Source organism: Nyctereutes procyonoides, unplaced genomic scaffold (genome assembly GCF_905146905.1).
Source record: "Nyctereutes procyonoides isolate TBG_1078 unplaced genomic scaffold, NYPRO_anot_genome, whole genome shotgun sequence".
Classification (NCBI taxonomy): domain Eukaryota; kingdom Metazoa; phylum Chordata; class Mammalia; order Carnivora; family Canidae; genus Nyctereutes; species Nyctereutes procyonoides.
In genome coordinates this window covers 56421833-56447647 of record NW_026575135.1, presented here as the reverse complement: position 1 = coordinate 56447647, position 25815 = coordinate 56421833, and the positions used below count along the sequence as shown (strand labels likewise).

Sequence of the window (25815 nt, the reverse complement as noted above, 5' to 3'; positions counted from 1 at the left end):
CCAAAATTAGTTTGTGAATGATCTTACACAGGGAAAGTTATACAAGTGTCATCTGCTTTTAGCTTAAAGTCTTCAGCAGCCTGGGGTCCTCTTATGGAGAGCAGAGCATAGCAATGTACAGAATCAGCCATAGAGTAGATGTCATGGTTTATGTATATAACGCTATCAAAGAGTGTAACAAAACCATTATGCAGCCTTGTTAAAGATATAACTGACATTTTTTTAATAAAAGGCATCTTTCTGTGAATAATGCTGTGATAAACACGGGAGAGCAAATGTCTTATGAAATCTCATTTTCATTTCCTGAGGTATATATCCAGAGGTGGAATTGAATCATATTGTAAATCTATTTTTAATTTTTTTTGACAAACCTCTGTATTGTTTTTTACAGTGGTTAGACCAATTTACTTTCCCATCAGCAATGTACAAATATTCTCTTTTTACTGCATCCTTGCCAGGACCCATTGTCTCTTGTCTTCTTGGTGGTTGCCACTCTAACAGGTGTGAGGTGCTATCTCACTTGTTAGCAGTTCCTTGGTGATTAATGATGAACAACTTTTCATGTATCTGTTGGCCATTTTGATGTACATTTTGGAGAAACTCTATTTAATTCTTCTTCCCCACTTTTAATTGGATTTTTTTTGTTATTGGGCTGACTTACTTCTTTATAGGTTTTGAATATTAACCCCTTATGTGATATACGGTTTGCAGAATTTTCTCCCATTCTATAGGTTGTCTTTTTATTTGACTGCTTCTTTTTCTGTGTGAGAGCTTTTGAGTTTGATGTAATCCCATTTGTTAAATTTTCTTTTATCATTTATGCTCTTCATATTGTGTTAAAAAATTAATGCCAAGACCAATATCAATGAGTTTCTTCCATACATTTTCTTTTACAAGTGCTATTGTATTACATCTTATGTTTAAGTCTTTGATCTGTGTCAAGTTATTTTTTTGGTAGTGTGAGATAGAGGTCCAAATTCATTGTTCTATATATGTTTCTCCAGTATTCCCAGCACTATTTGTAGAAGAGATTATCTTTCCTGTAGTTTGTATTTCTGTCTCCCTTGTCAAATATTAGTTGACCATTTATGCCAAAGTTAAATTCTATGTTCTCCTTTCTGTTCCATTAGTAGATGAGTCTATTTTTGTGCCAGTACCATACTTTTTTTTTTATTACTATGGCTTTGTAATAGTTTGAAATTCAGAAGCCTAATACTTCTAGGTTTGTTCTTTTTTTTTCTTGGGATTATTTTGGCTCTTTGGTGGCTTTTGTGGTTCCACACAAATGTTTGGATTGTTTCTTATATTTCTGTGAAGAATGCCTTTGGTAATTTGGTGGTAATTGCATGGAATCTGTAGATACTCTTGAGTATTAGAGTCATCCTAATAATACTAATTATTTCAATACATGAATATGGGATGTCTTTCTATTTGTGCCTTCTTCAATTTCTTTTAGCAAAGTTTTATAGTTTTCATTGTACAGATCTTTCATTTCCTTGAGTAAATTTATTACTAAATATTTTATTGTTTTTAATGCTTTTGTGAATGGGATGGTTTTCTTTCTTTTTCAGATGATCCATCATTAGTGTAAAGGAATACAATTGATTCCTGTATGTTGATTTTGTGTCCTGACACTTTATTGAAATTGTTAATTCCAATAGTCTTTTGATTAATTATTTGGGATTTTCTATATGTATAGAACCATATCATCAACAAATAATGACAATTTTACTTTTTTTCTTTCCTATTTGGATACTTCTATTTCTTTGTCTTGCCTTCTATTTCTTGTCTAGCTAGGACTTCCAGTAATGTATTGAATAGGAGTGGGGAGAGTAGGCATCTTGACCTCGTTCCTAATCTTAAATGTTTTCAATTTCTCTCCATTAAATATAATGTTAACTGTGGGTCTATCATATATGACTTTATTATCTTGAGATATATTTCTTCAATAGTCTGTTAAGAGTTTTTTTTTTAATTTTTATATAAATTAATTTTTATTGGTGTTCAATTTACCAACATACAGAATAACACCCAGTGCTCATCCCGTCAAGTGTCCCCCTCAGTGCCCGTCACCCATTCACCCCCACCCCCCGCCCTCCTCCCCCTCCACCACCCCTAGTTCATTTCCCAGAGTTAGAAGTCTTTATGTTTTGTCTCCCTTTCTGATATTTCTCACACATTTCTTCTCCCTTCCCTTATATTCCCTTTCACTATTATTCATATTCCCCAAATGAATGAGAACATACACTGTTTGTCCTTCTCCGGTTACTGTGGCCAAGTTCAAAAAGGGTGTTGCCTGAGTTCTTCTCTGGGATTTTGATGGAATCTTGTCTCACATTTAGATCTTTCATCTATTTTGAGTTTATCTTTGTGTATGGTGCAAGAGAGTGGTCCAGTTTCATTCTTCTGCATGTGGATGTCCAATTTTCCCAGCACCATTTATTGAAGAGACTGTCTTTCTTCCAGTGGATCGTCTTTCCTCCTTTATCGTATATTAGTTGACCATAAAGTTCAGGGTCCACTTCTGGGTTCTCTGTTCTGTTCCATTGATCTATATGTCTGTTTTTGTGCCAGTACCACACTGTCTTGATGAACACAACTTTGTAGTACAACCTGAAATCTGGTATTGTGATGCCCCCAGATATGGTTTTCTTTTTTAAAATTCCCCTGGCTGTTCGGGGTCTTTTCTGATTCCACACAAATCTTAAAATAACTTGTTCTAAGTCTCTGAAGAAAGTCCATGGTATTTTGATAGGGATTGCATTATACGTGTAAATTGCCCTGGGTAAAATTGACATTTTCACAATATTAATTCTGCCAATCCATGAGCGTGGAATATTTTTCCATCTCTTTGTGTCTTCCTCAATTTCTTTCAGAAGTGTTCTATAGTTTTTAGGATATATTTTGAGAACCATTTGAATGGTAAATGGTTCTCCAACCTTTTATTTTCAGGTTGTAGGTGTCTTTCTGTCTAAAATGAGTCTCTTGTAGACAGCAAATAGATGGGTCCTGTTTTTTTATCCAGTCTGAAACCCTGCGCCTTTTGATGGGGTCATTAAGCCCATTCACGTTCAGAGTTACTATTGACAGATATGAGTTTAGTGTCATCATGATATCTATTTAGTCCTTGTTTTTGTGGATTGTTCCACTGAACTTCTTCTTAAAGGGGAATTTTAAGAGTCCCCCTTAAAATTTCTTGCAGAGCTGGTTTGGAGGTCACATATTCTTTCAGTTCCTGCCTGTCTTGGAAGCTCTTTATCTCTCCTTCCATTTTGAATGAGAGCCTTGCTGGATAAAGTATTCTTGGTTGCATGTTCTTCTCATTTAGGACCCTGAATATATCCTGCCAGCCCTTTCTGGCCTGCCACGTCTCTGTGGAGAGGTCTGCTGTTACCCTAATATTCCTCCCCATGAAAGTCAGGGACTTCTTGTCTCTTGCTGCTTTAAGGATCTTCTCTTTATCTTTGGAATTTGCAAGCTTCACTATTAAATGTCGAGGTGTTGAATGGTTTTTGTTGATTTTAGGGGGGGATCTCTCTATTTCCTGGATCTGAATGCCTGTTTCCCTTCCCAGATTGGGAAAGTTTTCAGCTAGGATTTGTTCAAATACATATTCTGGCCCTCTGTCCCTTTCGGCGCCCTCGGGAACCCCAATTAAACGTAGGTTTTTCTTCCTTAGAGTGTCATTTATTTGCCTTAATCTGTCTTCATGGTCCCTTAATTGATTGTCTCTTTTTTCCTCAGTTTCCCTCTTTGCCATTAACTTGTCTTCTATGTCACTCACTCGTTCTTCCACCTCGTTAACCCTCGTCGTTAGGACTTCTAGTTTGGATTGCATCTCATTCAATTGATTTTTAATTTCTGCCTGATTGGATCTAAATTCTGCAGTCATGAAGTCTCGTGAGGCCTTAATGCTTTTTTCTAGAGCCACCAGGAGCTGTATAATGGTGCTTCTGAATTGGCTTTCTGACATTGAAGTGTGATCCAGATTTTGTAACTCTGTGGGAGAGAGGGCTGTTTCTGATTCTTTCTTTTGAAGTGAGGTTTTCCTTCTAGTCATTTTGCTCAGTGCAGAGTGGCCAAAAACAAGTTGTATTGGAACACGGGGGAGTATCACTGGTCCCTCTAGCTGGTCTTCTGGGGGAGGGGCCTGCTGTGATGATTTTCAGGTGTCAGCACTTGGGGGAGCTGCTCTGCCCCTGCCTGCTGCAGGGCTCAGCGGGGGTTGTTTACCCCGTGGGGCCCCAGGAGGAACAGCCCCAGTGGCTATGGCAGCTCTGGAAGCCTGGATTCAGCCTCCGCAGGAACTACGGGGCTCGGGGCTCTCGGTTCTCCGTCCGCAGGGCCTGGAGGCTCCGGGGCGGGGCCGCTGATCTGCTCAGCTGGGGCAGGAGCGTCCTCGCTGTCCTGGGCCCTCCCGGCCTCTGCCTGTCCCGGGGGAGGCCGGATCCTGGGCTGTGTCCCGGCGCCCTGTGCTCCGGGGCCTGCGCTGTGGGATTCGCGCTCCCGCCCTGCAGCCCCCTCCCTGGAGCCGCGCCCGAGCCCCTCCGAGCAGCTCCGGTCGGTCCCTCCGTGCGCGCTGCAGCCCTTAGGGAGCTCGGCGCACTCCCCCGGGGCGCAGGTGTCTGTTAGTGTCCCAGGGAGCCCGAGGGCATCCCCGCCCTCCTGGGTCCTGCTCCAACTCCCTGCGAGCCCCTTTCCGCCCAGGAAGGTTGGTGCAGCTCCTGCTCCTCCGGGACGGGGCTCTCCTGTCCTGGGGACACTCGCCCCGGCCCTAGCCCGGCTCCTCGCGGGGCCCCTCCCCCTCCGAGGCCTTTTGTTCCTTTATTTCTTTTTCCCCGTCTTCCTACCTTGATGGAAGCGCGAACTCTTCTCGCTGTAGCGTTCCAGCTGGTCTCTCTTTACATCTCAGGCCGAATTCGTAGATTTTCAGGATGGTTTGAAGGTTATCTAGGTAATTTGGTGGGGACAGGTGACTCGGGGACCCTGCTCTTCCGCCATCTTGCCCCTCCTCCCAAGAGTTTTTTATCATAAAACAATGTCCTATTGTCAAATGTTTTTTTCTATTGAAATGGTCATGTGATTTTTATCTTTCCTTTCATTGATGTGATGTATTACATTTATTAAATTGCATATGTTGAACCATCCTTGCATTCCAGGAATAAATCCCTCTTGGCCATGGTGTATCATGCTTTTAGTATGTTCTAGAACTTGGTTTGATAATATGTCATTGAGGGGTATTGTCATCAGGGGTATTGGTTTATATTTTTTTTCTTGTATTTTTATCTGGTTTTAGTATCAAAATAATGCTAGCATTGTAGAATGAGTTTGGAAGTATTTCTTCCTCATCAATATTTTGGAAGAGCTTGAAGAAAGATCGGTGTTAATTCTTCAGTTGCTTGGTAGAATTCTCCAGTGAAGGATCTGGTCCTGGGGATTTCAGTTTTGGGAGTTGGTGGGTTTTGTTGTTGTTTATTCTATTTTTTTTACTCATTATTGATCTATTCAGATTTTCTATTTCTTCCTGATTGAATCATGGTACATTGTGTGCTTCTAGCAATGTATCATTTCTTCTAGGTTATGTAATTTGTTGCCATGTAGTTCTTATGTTGGTCCCTCATTATCCTTTTTTTTTTCTCTAATATCAGTTGTAATGTCTTCCCTATCATTTCTGATTTTATTTATTTGAGTCTTCTCTCTTTCTTCAGTTTGTTTAGTTGAAGGTTTGCCAATTTTGTTGATCTTTTTAGAGAACCAGCTTTTAGTTTTGTTGGTCCTTTTTACTGTTTTTCTGGTCTGTGTTTCATTTATTTCTGCTCTGGGATCCTTATTATTTCCTTCCTTCTGCTAACTTTGGGCTTATTTTTTTCTTCTTTTTCTATTTCCTTGAGGTGTAAAGTTAGGTTGCTTATTTGAGATCTTTCCAATTTATTGACGTAGTATTTATTGCAATAAACTTTCCTCTCAGAACTGCTTTTGCTGTATTCCACAATATTTGATATGTTGTGTTTTCATTTTCTTTTGTTTTGAGATAATTTTTTATTTCCCTTTCAATTTCTTCTTTGATCAAGTAGCTGTTTAGAAGTGTGCTATTAGTTTCCACAATTTGTAGATATCATTTTCTTCTTGTTGCTGTTTTCCAGGTTCATACCATTGTATTTAAAGAAGATAGTTGGTATGATTTCAATCTTAAATTTTTTTTTTTTTTAAATGCAAGCCTGATTTTATTTATTTATTTATGATAGTCACACACAGAGAGAGAGAGAGAGGCAGACATAGGCAGAGGGAGAAGCAGGCTCCCTGCACCGGGAGCCCGACGTGGGATTCGATCCCGGGTCTCCAGGATCGCGCCCTGGGCCAAAGGCAGGCACCAAACCGCTGCGCCACCCAGGGATCCCTCAATCTTAAATTTGCTAAGATTGTTTTGTGGCCTATGGCATGATCTACCCTGGAGATCTATATGCATTACTATATGCATTTGAGAAGAATGTGTATTCTGCTTCTTTGGGATAAAATGTCCTCTACATGTCTGTTAGGTCCATTTCTTTAAAAATGTTGTTCAATTGCAGTGTTTCTTTGTTCATTTACTGACTAAATGACCTACTCATTGTTGATAGCGGGGTGCTGAAGTTCCCTACATTTGCTTGTTGACCCATCTGCTAAGATCAAGTGTGCACTACCCTCCAATTATTGTCTATTTCTTCCTTAAGATCTGTTATTAATTGCCTAATATGTTTTGGTGCTCAGGTGTTGAGAGCATTATATATTTATAATCATTATATTTTCTTGATATATTGACCCCTTATCTTATGTAATGCCTTTCTTATTACCCATTTGCCTCAAAGTCTACTTTGTGAGATAGGTATGGCTATGTCTTCCTTCTTTTCATTTCCATTTGCTTGGAATATCAACTTCTGTCCTTTCATTATGAACCTATGTGTGTCTTCAGAGCTGAAATGATTCTCCTTTAGGCAGCATAGAGTTGGGTCTTGGTTTTTTTTTTTTTAATCCATGGAGCCACTCTGTGCCTTTTGACTGGTAAGTACAATTCATTTATATTTAGGGTGTTTACTGATATGCAAGGATTTACTAATGTCATTTTATCTTTTTCCTTTTGGTTATTTTGTCTCTGTTGTTTCTTTTTCCTTCTGTTTATGTCTGCCTTTATATGTTGGTGGTTTTCCATGGTGATTTGCTCAGTCGCCCCCTTTTCTTTTTTAAGATTTTATTTACTTATTCATGAGAGACATAGAGAGAGACAGACATAGGCAGAGAGAGAAGCAGGCTCCCTTTGGGGAACCTGATGCAGGACTCGATCCCAAGACCCTGGGATCATGGCTGGAGCCAAAGGCAGACGTTCAACCACTGAGCTACCCACGTACCCCAGTCTTGCCCTTTTTTACGTATAATGTTTCTGTTCTAGATTTTTCCTTTGTTACCAAGCATTTACATAGAACATAGATAAAATAATTGTTTTTCTTCTGATAGAGATTTATCGTCATTCATTTATCTTCATTATAAAGGTTCCATCTTTTTACTCTTACTCTATATTTTTGATGTTACAAATTATCCTTTTTTATGCTATGATTTCATTACCAAGTAGCTATAGTTATTTTTTTAAGATTTATAGTTATTTTTTTAAGATTTTATTTATTCATGAAAGACACAGAGAGAGAGAGAGAGAGAGAGAGAGAGGCAGAGACACAGGCAGAGGGAGAAACAGACTCCGCGCAGGGAGCCCAACGTGGGACTCAATCCTGGGTCTCCAGGATCATGACCTGGGCCGAATGCAGGTGCTTAACCACTGAACCACCCAGGGATCCCCAATATCATTATTTTTAACGCAGTTTTCCTTTCTCCTTTATGTTATAGTTGAGTTTATTATACTATTCTAAAAAAGAACTACTGTATTCTAATTCTGATTGACTACTTTCCAATAGTAATTCTTTTAAATATTCCTTCTGCCCCTTTCTCCCTTTCATCTCCTTCTGGGCCACCCATTATTCTTATGTTGGCTTCTTGAATGGAATCAGATAGTTCTTATAGGTTTTCTTCACTTTTTAAAAATCTTACTATTCTCATATCTAACCCCTGAATCATTTCTATATTTCTATCTTCCGTCTAACTCATTCTCTCTTCCATATGATCTAGTTTATTTCCACTGCATTCCTAATGTATTTTTCATCTCATTTATTGAGTTCTTCTGTTCCAGAATTTGTTTGGTTCTTTTTTACAATTTCAGTCTCTTTGGGAAAGTACTCCTGTTCTTTAATTGTATCCCTGAAACCATCATATTGTCTTTCTGAGTTTTCTTGTATGTCATTGAATATCTTCACGATTGCTATTTTAAACTCCACTTAGATTGCAGTATTCTGTATCTTTGGGTTTGATCCATGGAACATTGTCATTTTCTGCTGTACCTTATTACCATGATTTTTCATGATGTTTGATGAAAAGTGCCTTTGCCACCATATTTGAAGCAGCAAATAGCTTTCTTATTTAGGCTTTTTTTTTAAGATTTTGTTTTTAAGTAATCTGTATACCCAACCTGGGTCTTAGTCACAACCTGGAGAGAGTCATATGCTCCACCCACTAACCCAGCCAGATGCCCCTAGGCAAGGTTTTGTTTACTTTGATACTAACAGTTGAACCTTGATAGTTAGGAGCCTTCCTTTTGTTTTCCAGAAGGTGGCGCTATAGCACCAGTTCTCGGCTTCTCTGTTGGAGTTGGGAATGCAAGAAAAGGGAGAGTGGTGGTTGAGATGGGGTGGGAGGGAGTGTCCTTAGCACTTGGGGGCTTTGGGTGGTGCCCCTGCCCTGGTAGGGAGAGTCATCAAGTGTGAGGGGAGAGGGGGATCCTAAAGGTCTATGAGTGGTCCTCTTAAGTCCTGAGGTAGATAGTAGGAGTCACTTCACCTCTCTTTGCCTCTTTCCCTTACCTTCCCTCCCCTCAGTTACCTTGGTTTCTCCTCAGAGAGGGCAACTGGCCTTTCCAGCTACAGCACATGGGACCAGGCCGATTCACCAGTCACCCACTCACTGTTATCACCCTTGACCTCTTCTGTCAGAAAGGTCACGGCTCCAGTACCACTTCTCTCACTCTCAGTCACATTCACATTCACGTCCACAGATGGATGGATCTCTTGGGTGTCCTTGTATGTTGTGAGTGCAGAGGCACTTTTGGAGGGGGTAGTTATATATGTCTCATTAGTAGTATATCGGAGGGAAGGAAAAAAGGAATGACTTACCCGGCTTTGTTGCTGACATCACTGAGGGAGTCTGTTTTACCGTGGGACTCTAAGGCAAGCTGAAAATAAGGAAGTACTTTAATTTAGGAAACACATTGTGAAATTTAGAACTCAGTTTCTAGAATTATGAAATCAAGTCCAATCAGGTACAGCAATTAGTTTGCAGATTCCCTGACGTTAGTAACCCCCCCTCTGAGCAATGCTAAGTGGGACTGTATCAGTATGTGGGGTAGAGAATAAGACCCCACTTACGGCTCTACTGCCTGCTGCTTTTCCCTTTTGATCCTGCCCTGTACTTGTTCCTGTGGCTTCTCTGACATTGGTCTCTGCTTGCCTCTCTGGAACAACAAATGATTCTCCTTATAACTGTTGCATTTCGTGAAGCAATGTGACTTTATTGGTGAGGGAGATTTGGGCTGGGGCCCTCTGCATGAGGACATTCCAAAAATATTAGAACGCTCTGAACTGACAAACAGGATAGGATGAAAATACTATTTAATCTAACAAATGAATTCAAGAAAGGATACTTACCATTCTGTAAATAAGCTGTGTGTTGATGGAGGTTGAAATGTGAAATTGTTCATATTCAGTAACAGATAAGGCAATTTCATATCATGTATTAACTGGATGAATTTATTATGCTGACATTATACTACAAAAGACTGTAATAATATGGACGTTTAAAAACAGTATACAGGGATCCCTGGGTGGCGCAGTGGTTTGGCGCCTGTCTTTGGCCCGGGGCGCGATCCTGGAGACCCGGGGTCGAATCCCACGTCAGGCTCCCGGTGCATGGAGCCTGCTTCTCCCTCTGACTGTGTCTCTGCCTCTCTCTCTCTCTCTCTCTCTCTCTCTCTCTGTGACTGTCATAAATAAAAAAAAAATAAAAAATAAAAAATAAATAAAAACAGTATACAAAATGTTTTATACACTAATTACAACTACACATTTTTATAAGAAACCCATTGTACATAGAAGACTGGAGGGGAAAAATGATTTATGTTCAGATCATGAATGTATAGAACTATTTCAGCATCATGTATTATGGAATCTGATATTCTATGATGATCTTATTCTAGGACGAATGAAACATGACAGAACTACTGGTTCTTGAGATAGAATCTTATTTGGTATTGTTCACTAGAAAATTTCTACTAGAAAATTTCTACTTTATAACTTAGACTTATCTTGCTATTTGCTTCATTTTGGGTTTACATTTTCATATTTGGGGCATTTTTGCCATCCTTAGAGCAGATATGACTCTTTGAAGCTTATAGTATCTCAAACTCTGTATAATTTTAGTTTTGATCCTTTTGTGTAGATCCAAGATTCTAGAAGTTAATTATAGCAGCAATTCACATTTGCATGGTCCCTACAAAGCACACATAATACTTTGATGTATTTTGTCTCGATTGCTACTGTAGGTGATACATAAACTTGCTTTCTCTTACATCTGTTTCTTTTCTTTTCTTCCAGGTCTACCAAAAGCAGCTGTGATCAGTCAGCTGCAGGCTTTAAAGGGCTCCGCTGGCTTGTGGGCTTTCGGCTGTACTGCTAATGACATCATTTATATAACTCTTCCTCTGTATCATAGTTCAGGAGCTCTTCTGGGAATCGGTGGATGTGTTGAGTTGGGTAAGTTTTCCTTTTCTGTTCGATAAACTTTCTAAATGCTTGTTAACTCTAACTTGTGTTCATTAAAGTTCGAAAGTCTATCAGTAGAATTCAGAGTGATTGTGGGCTTATTAAATAATTACAACATAATCTTCATTAATAGGACACAATTTCATGACATATTCTGTTCCTGAAGGGAAAAGAGCAGTGTTTTCCTTGGAACATCTTCATATGACTTATATTGTGAAAATTAGGTTGTCACAATTAGGTCCTGTCATCATTGATTAACTTGGCTGGTGCTATCTTATAAATTCTGTGTTACCAACTCTGAATCTCAAGAAATATTGAGGCATCTTTAAGCTTTTAAAAATAAATAAAATGTATATATTCAAGAACAAAAGTAAGGGAATACTCTTGGTCTCTGTAAAGAAACCCTTAATCTGTAGTCATGCTCTAATACTTGCAACTCCCTTACTTATTTTGACCTCCTTTCCTCCACGGAATTGCAAATATATAATTATACATATTTGCAGTCAAAACATAGAATTCCATCATGAATTTTTTAAAGAGTTATTGGATTGTAAGATTAATGGTTTCAAATGAGCTTGATAGGAATGGCCACTGATGGATTATAAAAGCCTTGAAATTGACTATAAATGTTCTAGACAGGGCAGCATCATTTGTCTTTTATGTCAATTCTGTCTTTGAATATTTTCCCTGGTGCCTGTTTTTGCCTTTCCTCATAGGAGCTACTTGTGTGTTAAAAAAGAAATTCTCAGCAAGTCAATTTTGGAATGACTGCAGAAAGTATAATGTGACTGTGTTTCAGTATATTGGAGAACTTTGTCGCTATCTTTGCAAACAACCTAAGGTAAGAGAAGTTGTTTTCAGAGAGGAAAAATAATTCCATAAAGAAAAAGTATGGAGAAAAAAATAATTTCTGTGTATACTCCACCTTCTTCCAGAACAAAGTTTTGACTGACTTACAGAGGTATATGCAATACCCCAAGATAAAACAAGTATAAAACAAGGCACAGGAAATAAAAGGAGAGCAGAATTGGGGGATCCCTGGGTGGCTCAGCAGTTTGGTGCCTGCCTTTGGCCCAGGGCATGATCCTGGAGACCCGGGATCGAGTCCCACATCGGGCTCCCGGTGCATGGAGCCTGCTTCTCCCTCTGCCTGTGTCTCTGCCTCTCTCTCTCTCTCTGTGTGTGTGACTATCATAAATAAATAAAAATTTAAAAAAATTTTTAAAAAAAGGAGAGCAGAATTGTATTAATGTGCTCTATATTGTGGCAGGATAGGAGGGACCCACAATCCAGTCCACTTTTATGTTTAGACTGATTAAAATTCCTGCAAATGTAGCATACATCCGATTATGAAATTAGATGCATGCTCTATACACAGAAAGCAGTTACTGCAAGGTCGAATTAGATCATCATTTCAAATGCTGTTCTTCAAAAAACAAAACAAAACTAATGATACTGATTAGAGTTGCTTGTTATTTCTTTTCTTTTGAATAAGTGATTAGTCTGTCTCTTTGTTTGGTTTTGATTTAAACTTAAAAAAGAAATTTTGCTTTCATGTGTTCTTGTCTCCCCACCTAAAACCATCATTTCCACCATTGATAAATTGCCCCATTCTGAAATTAGACAAGCAGAGAGAGTTACAAGAGCCTAAAGTTTGTCTTTAATAGTTTGTTTGCTTTTTTGCCCTCAGACGTTCTTTTCTTGGTCTCATTTGTATTTTGAGATGCTTATTTTTTAACTGATTTTCTGAACATTCTTGAGGCTATGAAGAAATGACCTTCTGTTATCAAATTCCCAGCCCCATGAATAATGGTGATAGGAAATGCTTCCCTATGTGGGACAGGCAGCAGAAACTGATGGCCTGCCCTTGGCCTTTGATAAAGCCCTTTCCTCAAGTCTCCCTCATCACTTTTGACATAATCATGCCAGCTCAAAGCATGGATGGTGGGCTGAGATGTCTCCTCTGGCTGGCTCAAACACGTACATGTAATCCTTCCTTTACCCACAGCACAGCTGAGACAAGGCTGGAAGCATTTAAATAAAACTTTGTAGAAGATATGGGATTACATAGGGAAGAAAAACACAAGAAAAATGTAAAACTGGATAATCTTATTTACAAAACGCTTTTATTCATTTAAACTTGAAGTTTACCAAGTAGGGACCTCCTGTTTAGCTCCTGACTCATCCCTTTTATGGCCAGAGCTGTCCTTGTTCTCTTCTTGGTCAGGAGTGCTTCAGATAGCTTTAGATTCCCTAGATCCATCACTAAGGCAGTGGATCCCAGAGAAATGTTTTAGACCTTTTGACGTTTATTTTCTTCAGGGAGACTTTACCAATGTTAGAGTTTTGGTCTTATCTGAAGAGTCCTAGCAGAGAGATTAATTACAATGCCACAACCTAGCATATTTTCTAGTTTTTATTAAAGTGTTCTTTGGTAATGTGATATCTGGACTAGGATAATTTAAGGAATTAATGCCCTCCAGTACGATAGAAGCCACCTTCAGTAAAGGACAGATTAGGCACTACCTATAATGAACTTCTTTGTGGGCTTTCTAAACTGTGCCCCTAGCCACTCCTTTTTCTTCTTATCCTTTGATAGCAGTATTAGCTTTTGCAAGGTCATTTGTTTAGTAAGTATGTACTAAACAGCTGACATTTTTTTCCTAACATTTTACTATCTTAAATGATGCTGCAATTAATATCTTTATGCATTGTAGCCAGTGGAGGGGCTCAGGAGGACATGGATATTTTGGTGATTCTTATGGCATATTTCCAAATTGCTATTCAAAATGGTTGATGTGATTTGGAATCTCATTGTGAGAGTAAGCCTATTGTATGTATGGTCTCTTATCAGGACTGCATGATATTAAAAATAGTTTTCCAGTTATGTTTCATGGAGAACTTGAACCTCCTTCAAAGTTTCTCAAAAGTCTCTGAAGGATAGTGAACAGGGAAAATAGGACAATCTTCATGGTTCAGTCTTTAAATATGATGGATGAAACCCAATTTGCTAGTGCTTCTTAATAATATTTTGTTTGAACAGAGAATGTCTTGGGGGTTTTTTTTCTTATTTTTTTTAAATGGGGAAAGAGTCATTTAATTTTATTTATAATTTTGTAGACAAGAAACAAACATTTTTAAATTCTTTGTTAAGATTAGTAGCAAGGTGGGATAATTTTCTGTATTTCTCTTTAAAATATCTTTTATGAGTCTTTTACTCATTTATGTCCTTAGCACATAATGTTTTATCTCATCTGTTGGAGCTACCATTTCCTATAATAAAAATATTAGTAGTTTGTCATTTTCACAACAAATCTTTTTTCAAAGTGTGTCCCTTTGAATTTTTTTTATAAAAAGAAATATCCTTTCCTCTGAATTTGGAATGCACTAATTTTGGGAAAATGCTATAGCCACAGAGCATATGAGAGAACTGAGAATTAAAAGTAGAATATCTAATTTTTTTAAGTTAATTAAATATTTTAATTATTTTTTTTTCCACTTGAGCTAGAGAACACAAGCAAGGAGAAGAGGGAGAGGGACAGAGAGAGAGGGCTCCCTGCTCAGGAGGGAGTCAGCCGACATGCAGCTCAAACCTAGGACCCTGGGATCCTGACCTGAGCCAAAGGCAGAAGCTGAGCCACCCAGGTGCCCTAAATATTTTAATTCTTAACTAAAGTTCTTTGAAAAAAAAAGATAGTGGTTGTGAAATAATCTCTAAACATTTACCTGAAGGCAAGTGGAGGAGGAGAGAAGGCAAATAAAAAAAAAATAGCTTTGCTCAAAGGAGAACATAATTTTTTGATGCAGAGATGCATTGTATTACTTAATCCCTTTTGTTGATTTCACACTGAATGAGAACAAGCAGTTCTTGGCATTAAAGATTAGGGAAGGAAGAAAGTCATTCTGTTAAGACATCTGACCCCTCCAAGGAGGTCTTGCTTGTTTTTTGTCCGGTATTTATTCCTGTCAGTGAACTGCTCCTGCAGGGAAGGGGGCCTTGTTTGCTGCCCAGCACAGCAGTGGCTTCAGGTAAGGCCAAGCCTAAACAGGCACTGGGGTCAGTGCCCTCAGAGAGTTAACAATGGATGTCTCCTAAACCATGGTTTGAAGCCCCATAGACATTTGTTTAGAATAAATCCTTAAGTTAAAAAAAAAAAGAAGAAGAAGAAGAAGAAGCAAAACCGCCTACTCTCTGAGGACACCCAGATTCTCTGGGAAACGAACTAGGGGTGGTGGAAGGGGAGGAGGGCGGGGGGTGGGGGTGACTGGGTGACGGGCACTGAGGGGGGCACTTGACGGGATGAGCACTGGGTGTTATTCTATATGTTGGCAAATTGAACACCAATAAAAAATAAATTTATATTTAAAAAAAAAAAAAGATTTGTTGCCCATCCAAGGGCAAGTCATATATTCCGAAGGAGATTCACCTGCAGGCAGAATTCAGTCTGAGTTGAGTGTTTAAAGGTGGAATTCCTTTTGCTTTTAGTTAATTGCATCATATTTTGAATCTTCACTGAGGTTCTTGGAAGAAAAGATAGTGTTTCTGAAGTAATCTTTAAGCGATTACCCGAAGGCAAATGGAAGAGGAAAGAGGGAAACAAACAGAGCTTTGCCCAAAGCTGCAGGCGGTTTACATGCGTAGTTGCGCAAAAACACCCGCGGGGTGGCTTTCCTTGGCGTGAAGCATTTATCCACCCCCTACCAAGCCCAGTCTTTTTTCTCTTTTTCAAAAAGTCCAGTTACAAAAGTTCCTCTGGCATAAACATTGGATGTGCCTCAAACTTCTGGCAACACTGCCCTTTAAAAAAAGCCAAGGTACTGGCTCTTAGAGAGCAATGGAGTAACTACTCTCCCCCCCCCCCCCCGGAAAATAGGAAAGCAGCTCTTCCCCAGGGTCCAATCTCTCAAGTTTTCTGCATTACTGAAGCAGCACAATGAACTCTCTGATCGGATCCAGTTCTTTGTTTTCTTAGCATTAATGCTGCGTTTCCTATCACCTGGTGAGGAATATGGTAGCGTGCTCTCCATCAATGATCCTCCCAGGGATTCCTGCACGGTTCCTTGTGTTTAAAGAACCTCTGCCTAAAACTGCCCACAGTTAGCAATCTCTAGGGGTGGGATCGTATCTATCACTCACTCACTCACTCACTCACTCACTCACTCACTCATTCATTCATTCATTCCAGTAATATTGCAGGTTTCAGTATATGGGGGTAGGCAGTGAAATAACAGAAGGCAGGATGAGTCTCAGGTGTTTCGCTGAAACAGGTAAACGGTGAGCCCTTCACAGAGATGAGGAAAAGTGAGATTTAAAGAGTTAAAATTAAATTTCTTTTGGACCTGTTACTTTGGTGTGTTCCTTAGGCATCCAGGTAAAGAAATGGAATAGGCAGTCAGATGTAGGAATCTGGAGCCCATAGGTACAGAGGGTGAGATATAATTAATAAAGCAAAGACCTATTTTATGATACATATGTGTAATACCTGCTTTTCAAGTTAATATTATATTTTGTCATTTAGGCAGTATAGTTTGTCTCAACATAAAACACCTACATATTGACATTCTGAAGGCATAGCCTTTACTTTCTAGTATATGTATTTTGGCATATGCATTTTAGTGAATATATCTTCTATAAGTTATATACCTTTTCTTTCCTCTGTTTTCTTAAAAGCCAGGAAATTCACTGGCCACTAGTAAGTATCCTTTGGATTCTGGATACTTTCGTTAAAGTGTATTAAAACTTTGACAAAATGGATTCCACTCAATTGTTACTCTGAAAAGAGAGACATTTTACAGGACCCGGATATTTGATAAATATTAAATATTGTTCATTAAAAGCCATATTAATTTTTTTACTAGCAATGTTTGGACAATTGTGCAGGGCATGCTTAAGTGTTTGCTGGGCTTATTTGAGGATAACAAAATGAAGACATTAAATGACAAGAATCAAACATCAGCACTGTAAAATTTTAAGACTTCAATTTGAAAAGACACCTGCTCTATTTTCTCCAAAGAAAACTCATCATTTCTTCCAAACTTCAAGTTTTCCTTGTTGTATTTAGGTAGGAGGTGGGGATGGAGAAGTATCAAAGAATAAAATTCCAACAGAAGGGAGTAACTTATGCTGAGTTGGCATAGATGAATAAATGTACCTTAATGAATATATTAAAAACTTTCATTCTTTTATCATGTTTTCATTTTCTTAGTTTCTACATAGCTTCAAATGTTTTATCACCCCATTTTCATCTTTCCACATCTTGTAAAAGATGTACTTTATCAAGCATTGAGATCTGGAAACTTTTCTCATCACAATAACCTCTAAAGAATGATATTTTTAAATTAATATGAGCTTTAATTCTTATTAAGATGTTCTGAGTTTCATTTACATTTTCTCCGCTGGAACTGTCAAAACAATTGATTTTATCTCCGAGACCTAGTCGTTTTAAGATATATATACATGTTTTGTTATTTCTTTCCCCAAAATATTTGAAGCATTTTATTATATGGTTGAGTAAATCATCTCTTTTAAAACTCAATTTTCCGTAAGTAAATCAAAGCTGTGTTTAATATTCTCATACTAGATATGAAAGCAATTAGAAAAGTTGGCAAGTTCCCAGAACCTTCTTTTCTGCTTAGAAACTACAAATATAGAAATATAGTCCTTAGAAGGACTAACATAAGAAATAACTATAAGCAGGCTAAATGCTAGTAGAATTAGCAGGGAATTAATAAATATTTTGAGATGTTGTAGATTGTGTATATTGTTAAAGAGTTTTAATAAGTGCTGATTTTTAATATTTAATGATTCATACTTCACAAGTAGTGATATATATAATATATAATATCTTTTTCTATCTGCTTATATTATTCATGCTATGCTTTCCAGTAAGAATATACATATGTTTTATTTATTACATTTCCCAACAAATAGGGGCACCTGGTTGACTCGTTCAATTAAGCATCAGACTCTTGATTTTGATCCCAGGACTCCCAGGATCACGCCCTGGGCTGAAGGCAGGTGCTCAACCACTGAGCCACCCAGGCTTCCCATCATTGTAAAATTAGAGTAATTTTTGTGAGTCGTGAAAATAATTGGTCTTTCACTAATAAAAATCATATTTTAACTCTAAAAACCAGTTTAGAGGCACCTGGATAGCTCAGGTCATGATCTCAGGGTTGTGAGACTGAGCCCCACCTCCGGCTATGCACTGAGCTTGGAGCCTGCTTGGGATCTGTCTCTCTCCCTTTGTCTTTGCCGGACCTCACGCCCCTCCCCCGACCCCTGCCCATGGACACACACTCTCTTTCACTCTAAAAAATAAGTAAATAAAATAATGATTATAAAACCTGTTTAAGTACAGCATGATGGTTTTTAAGTAAAACTTTAAAATATTAAAATAGTAATAATTTTATAACATTTTTCACAAGTAAAAGTACTAAAAACAAAAATAGAAAATTAAAAATCTTGAAGATATGCCTGTTTGCTCTTGGGTTATACTATTTTTAATGTAAATATGGTATGAGAGTGAGGTTTTCCTACAGTCCAAATTGATTTAACATTTTAAAATTTACATCCAAGATTGTTTTATTATGTATTTGCAATTTTACACGTTGCCTATTCCTTTAATAGCATGTTCCTGACGTCCTTGTTACAGACAAATAAAATCTTTGCCCTTCAGTGAGCAAGCACAAGAATCTTTCAGCAAATGATAAATGACCAGAATTTTCCAAGTGATCATTTTATTCCCAATGGAAAAAAAATAACGATAACTTTATATTAAACATATCAGGGATCTATTTCCAGCCTTTCCATTAATTCTCTGTATCACATCAGGCAAGTCATTTCATTTCTTTGCCCCTTGGAGTCAGGGAGCTTGAAATTCAAACTTAACTTCCATGTCTCAAAAGTTCTGTGATCTTGGGCAAATTAGATTGCTTTTCTGAGCAGTTCCCACTTCAATTTTTTTCAGCTATAACATGAGAGTAATAACAGTTATGTCCAGGGTTGATGTAAGGGTTAAGGAGTGAAGCACAGAAATTCACATGGAAACAGACAGATTAGATCCTGATGTCACGTTGAGGGCCTCTCCGGAAGAGACCTCACAAGATGGTTTTTGTTACCACAGCAAATATGCCAAAGTTGTCTAACAGGTTCAGATCTCGTTTTATCAGTTTATGTCCTTAGATTGACTCATATAGACCAAGCTCAGGAGTGCTAGCTGACAGTTTTAGATTGTCTCCATCGCTGAGTCTTCCTTAATCTTCCTGACCTGTAAATGTTACCATGCCCACGACTCACAATCAAACCTTTCTTCTCTCTCATCTCACTCACTGAATATGTTTCTAGATACAAATACCATCCACAACTTCACTCTCAATTTATATCTCCAGCTGTGTCTTCTCCCTTGATTTCAGGTTTCATATATCTACATTTCCGCTTGACATCTCCACTTAGAAATCTAATTGACATTTAATCTCAAAAAGTGGGAGAGCTCAACTTTTTCACCACCTCCTCCTTCAACATGCACTTCTCACCCCATCCCGCTGCTCAGCCACACAGATCTTCTCTCCTTCACTTCCCATCTCATCTATGAGCAACCCCTGCAGATTTGACCTTCACATGTATCCAGAACCAGACCTCAGCTTACTGCCTCCTTCCTGCTGTCATTGGAACCAGCTCTAGTTCCCCCCACACCGATATTTTAGCCCTGGCTGCTTCTTCACATCATTTTTGTCTCCTTAATTTATATTCTTTTTTTTTTAAGATTTTATATATTTCTTCATGAGAGCACAGAGAGAGGCAGAGACATAGGCAGAGGGAGATTCAGGCTCCCTTCTGGGAGCCCAATGCAGGACTCAATCCCAGACCCGGGGGATCATGCCCTGAGCCGAAAGCAGACAATCTTCAACCACTGAGCCACCCTGGTGTCCCTCCTTAAATTATATTTTTGCAGTTGGAATGATTCCATTAAAATGCAAGTCAGGTTGTATTACTTCACTATTAAAGTAACCTCTGATGGTTCACTTGGAAGAAAATCCAAATTCCTTTGGAATGGACCGCTGAGCTCTGTGTGGTCTGCTTTCCCTGCTAGCATCTCCCCTCAGTCCCCACCTCCCTGCCACACCACGCTCTTTCCTTGTTTACGCCACCTTAGCTTTGCTGGCTGCCTTGCTTTTCCGTGAATATTCCAGAGCTATCACTTCTCTCACCCTGAACAGAGGGTATTTGTTCCCTCGGATATTTACATGGCCCACTTCCTCATCCATCCCTATCTCCTCTCCCCTGGGAGGGCTCCTCTGACCACTAGTCCTATTGGTATGTGTGGTGTGGTCCCCTTCCCAACTTGGATGGTCCCATACCCAAATTTGGTATAGTGGCTTAGACTTATGATACTGTACATACACCAAGAGAATGGGGCTTGCTGTGGAGAGCAGGGGAGGATCCCAAGCATATCCAAAGGTGACTTCAGAAAGCCAGGGAAAGAGACAAGTTCGGCTCATATTTTGACAAGGAGGAGGCATCAGGGCAAATGGTCTTGTACATGTGAGGTTGTTTGTGTACTTTGAACTTCTGTTGCTGCCAAAGGCAGGAGCACTGAATGTTCTCATCAGCTTGCCCAGATGTGGAGGGTGGGGGGCAGACGGAGAGGGAAATGCTAGAGCCAGAGGGCTAGCAGCAGTCAGACATCAAGAATGAAGTCACATTCTATTACAGTGTTTATCTCATAGGCTTCTTTCACTGCTTAATTTTTCTTTTTTTTTTTTTTTTTTAAGATTTTCTGTATTTATTCATGAGAGACACAGAGAGAGAAGCAGAGACATAAGCAGAGGGAGAAGCAGGATCCCCAAGGGGAGCCCAATGCGGGATTCAATCTTAGGACCTTGGGATCACAACCAAAGGCAAATGCTCAATCACTAAGCCACCCAGGTGCCCCCACTGCTTAATTTTTCTTTAGAGAACTTATTACCCTATTACAGATTTTATCTATAATTGTTCTTCATTCTCTCCTGACCTCCCCCTTCTGCTATTATTTCCTGCTCCAGGAATGCAGGGAGTTTATCTTCTTCGCCTATAGTTACACCCTCAGTGCTGCCAATGGTACCTGACACATAAAAGGTGCTCTATAAAAATTTGTTGAATTATTTTTTAAAAAGAAAGTAACAAATGCAAAGAGCCTCATTGCTGGGATACTTATGTGCTCACGATCAGCATAATCTTTCCCTAGTCCTGGACCTGCATGAGAAGCTCAGTTGTAATCGGAAAGCCACGTTCCTGGGGTGGGGTAACGGGTTGGGGGACAGAACTCACCGAGGGAGTTTGGATAGATCAAAAGTTTGCATCCTTGCATGGAGGGAGTCAGACCATTGCTGTGTCCAGCTCACTGCAGAAATTATCTTGGTCATGGGCCCCTGCATTTTTCAGAACATTTCATTAATAAGTTATGTTACTTGTGGCTCAGGTGACCCTTTCTCTGGGTTTCCAAATCAACCTCCCTTTACTTCTACACAGCCCCCCTTTTTTTTCATCCAGCTTTGCACTGTCATTCAGGTTCAAGGCAAACCTTGCATAGACTCTTGGAGTCAGTCATCCTCAAACAAGGCCATCTGGAAATAACTCTGGCCTGCAACGTGGCTTTCCCTCCACTGTGAGTTCCCCTGAGGGCTGCCAGAATAGAAAACACTTGTTCAGAAGAAGTGGCCTGTAAATGGCAGTCCCTCTCACTATTCTATCTAGAAGAGGAGTTTGAAATAAGCCCACATTGTGGTTGCTTTCTGCTGTTAACACTTGAGATCACAGAGTTCTTTTCACGCTATTATTTATGCCTTAAAATGATTTGTTGAACTGAGGGCTGGTGTCTCTGAAACCATGGCCTGCCCAGACTCAGCCTGGAGAGGCCACGTGGCAAAGGCTTTTGGGAGCTGGAGCCCATCAAGTTAGTGAGGCAGGTCTCTCCTTTTAAATACTCTCCAGGCCTTTCTCAGGAGAGGCCTCCACCCTGTCTGTTCCCCCAAACCCCCAACCACCACCATTCCTTTCCTGCTCCAGTATAAGGAAGTCTGCTATTGGGACACCTGGGTGGCTCAGTTGGTTAAGCGTCTGCCTTTGGCTCAGGTCATGATCCCAGGGTCCTGGGATCAAGCCCTAAATTGAGCCCTGAGTTGGAAAGGGGGGGGGCGGTCCCTGCTCAGTGGGGAGGCTGCTTCTCCCTTTGCCCTTCCCCCTGCTTGTGCATGCTCTCTTTCTCAATACATAAAATCTTTTAAGAATAAAAAAAAAAAGTCTGCTATTTTACGCTTTTTTTTTTTTTTGCCTGAGGATTCTTTGACAGTCTGTTTGCATTTAGTGTTACTTTGTATCCGTTCTGTAACACCCAGTTGGCTTGCTGCCCTTTTTTTTTTCCAGCCTATAATATTGGAGCATCTGTGAAGGCAGCAAACTGTTGGAATATAGTTCTCATTACATGAAATGTGTTGGTGTGACCCGTGTGCATGTGTAATTACCAGCAGGTTTTAGAAAATTAAAGGTCTTATGTTAAAGAGAATCAAGATGGAAGAATCATAATCCCTAGCATGTGTTGTTACACGTTTCAGATGATCCTTTAGGAATTAGACCATACTTGTGTTTTGCACTTTAAGCAGCCATTTACCCGAGGCTGAAAGCAAAATGATTCTCCCCTTCATTTTCACTGTTAATTTCTACTTCTTTTCTGTGTCTCCATCTATCAACAAACACTCTCTGCTTCTAAGAAATCAAGGTTGATGCAAAATTATCTGTGTTGAAGCAGAACCTTCAGACGTTCACTTTCCATAGGCATAGAGAGAGGCACTTAGCTTGGATGCGATTCAGATTTGCTGGGTAGGATTCAGCCCATGTTCTGGAAGAAAAAGACTTTGTTTCTAGGAGGGCATTGTTAGAGGCCTGCCCACTTCAGCAAGTGATTAAATAAATACAAGGCTCAGTAGGACGGAGCTGTAGCTTAACCACTGCCTGGCATGTAGCAGCTCACCCTACACTGCGGGAAAGGGCTCCTCGAGATCGCTTTGACGAGACTGGAACCTCGGTCCGCCGGATGGGATCCTGTACTGGTCTGGTCACATCAGTTGGACACGGTGTGTCCAACTTGATATGGGTACAAAAGGAAACCCAAGACCCTGGGATCCCTATTAGAAGGTCTGACTCATTCGGCAGATTTCCTTTTAAATTTCAAATGGGATTTTAAGTGGCTGGAGAAAAACAATGAGTACTCCCCGTGTACTGTAAAGTGGCTTACTCTCTGCGTGTGTGCGAGTCTATAAATATTTAAGCACTAACTATTGAACTAGAAACACATGTTTTGATCGCTTCCGATTACTAAAATCTTAGGGAAATACTTGGAAAAATAGAACGTGGGCTTTGGGGGGTTTTGAGCTGGTTTTTTTCTGTCCTCGCCTTCTTTCTTTCCCTCCCTCCCTCCCTCCCTCCTGGTCTTCTTCTCTCTAGGACTTGCCTTCCCTGCCCCCTGCCTCCCTTCCACGGATATGCTGTGAGCGCCGCTCTGCACCGGGCACTGTCCAGGCAACGGAGCACAGCGGAGGAGAGAACGGCCCCTGCCTACACGCACTCTCGTTTTAATGAGTCCACATTCTGTCGCTTGTCTAGTTCGTGTCTGTGACCTTGGACCTGAACTTCACAGTCCCAGTGCACAACATGGGGATAACGCATCTTATTTTATAGGGTTGTCATGGTGATTAAAAGGAAATAATACAGTAACCTGAACACATCCACTCCTTTTGCTTATGCTGATTTGACTGTAGACATGTCTTTGTTTCCTGTCCCCACACTCTGTGGATTTCTGCATTTGTCACCCTTCCTCTGTTTCTACCTCACTTGTGTTTCCTTGTTTGCTTCTTGGTTTGGTTTGCTTGTATCTCTTTCTGTGGGTCCCAATCCCTGTGTCTCTGTATTTGTGTGTCTCTGTGTGTGCGTCTTTCTTTCTTCAAGTCTGTGTCTCTGGTCTAGGTGATCTTTTTGTTGTTGTTGTTTTACTTTCTCTCTCTCTCTCCCTCTGTGCATGGGGAGAGAGAGAGAGAGAGAGAGAGAGAGAGCGCGAGCCTGTGTGTGAGGAGGAAAGAGAGGGAGGGTGAGTGGGAGAGAGCAAGCACCCCTCCTGGGCATGGGCCTTTGCCTCTGCATCTCTGCATGGGGGTCTCCGTGTCTCTGTGAATATGATGCACGTTGCATTCCTGCATCACATCCATGAGTGGGTGGGAGCATCTCCCTGCATCACTTGGAGTTTCTCCTTGTTTCCTCCCTCATAAGGTCTCTCCCTGCCTCTGAATATGTCAGTCTTTGTCTTTGTCATCATACATCTCTGTTTCACTCTTTGTCCCTTTCTGTTTTGTTAATACTCTCTCCCTCCCCCCATGTCTCTCCCCTTCCTGTCTCTCTCCACTCTCTTGCTATGTATGTCTCTCTTGCTTTTCTTCTCTGTGGGTCTCTCTCACTTTCTTTCACTTTTGCCTGTCTTTCCTCCTTTCTGTGTGTCTCTGCTTCTCTCCATGTATTCTCTATCTCTGTCTCATCTTTAATTCTCTGCCAGTCTGTGTCTTCTTTCTCTTCTGCATGTATATATGTAGGTCTTATGTATTCCTTCATTCATCTAATTGTACTTATGCATACTGTCCTCATTCCATTTCCGATGCAGCTTAGATATCTAGTGATATTTAAGCAGTACGTTCATGCCTCAGGGAGAGCTAAAAGGAATAAGAATTTCTTCTGAGAAGGTTTGAAGGAACTTACAGACAGCTAAAGGGATTTTTTTTCTTTTTTCCTTCCTTCCTTCCTTCTTTCCTTCCTTCCTTCCTTCCTTCCACACCTAGCACCTACCCAACGCACGACTGGAACTCACAACCATGAGATCGAGACCTGAGCTGAGATCAAGAGTCAGACACTCAGCCAGCACTTCAGGCACCCTGAAGGGGATTTTTTTTTTTTTTAATTTTAGGGGGGAGTTATAAAAATTTGGTTGTGTTTTAGATGATGTACCACCAGTTTCTGAACAATTTCAAAACAGACATGTATAAACCTAATATAATAAGCAACCCTCAGACCAACCTCCCAATTTCCATATATTCCAGGATCACTTTTTAAAACTCCCATTGCCAGTCTTGATTATGTTTTTTTCTCACATTTGCCATTCTGCTGACCCACCTTTTCCACTTCATACTGCTGTCAACTCCCAGTCCATCATGCCAGTGGGCACCAGATTAATGTAGTTATTACATCTGGCTCTGCTTAATGCTCTCCTCTGGCTTCCAGTCATCTCCCACAGCTTCACATCACTAGCTGGATAAAAGACCCATCTGATCAAAATTTTGCCCACTGACCAAATGCTCAATTGCATAAGAAACTACTCACCCCCTTTACAAATAAAACCAGTTCCCAGTTATTTCCAGTGAGATAAAGCCCATTTTAAGAAAGAAACATAAAATGAGTGTACATGGGCATCTGGATGAAGAATTTTAATGGATCAATATTTGTAGAACCAGTGTAACATCCAGTGAAACCAGATGATATTTGGCTTGTCTTAACATTAGGAAGCTGTGGCGTTTTTTTCTTTCTTTACAATTTAGGACAAATGTCAGCAAAAGCACAGATTAATATATTATTTTAGGCTTTATGGATCATGCTTCTCTGTCACAGATACTTAGTTCTGCCTCTCTATTACAAAAGCAGCAAGAGATAGTACATATAAATAGATGTGGTGCTATTCTAATAAAACTTTATTCACAAAAACAGAAAGTAGACTGAATCTGGCCCCTATTTTGCTAACCCTTGATTTACACCTTATGAGAACATCCCATATTATGTATGTTTTAGATAAATTTTCCATTCTTGTGCAAACTACTTTTTAAAAACTTTTATTTATTTCTCTCTCTTTCC

General features: G+C 39.8%; 1 protein-coding gene across 1 annotated transcript in view; it reads left to right on the top strand.

The window, feature by feature from the left end:
• The window catches only part of SLC27A6 (solute carrier family 27 member 6), a 68645-nt gene that overhangs the window by 16807 nt on the left and 26023 nt on the right, over window positions 1-25815 (top strand). The window contains exons 3-4 of the mRNA XM_055302228.1: window positions 10725-10883; window positions 11609-11733. Of these exons, the coding sequence (XP_055158203.1) occupies window positions 10725-10883; window positions 11609-11733 (284 nt within the window). The remainder of the gene's footprint in view (window positions 1-10724; window positions 10884-11608; window positions 11734-25815) is intronic.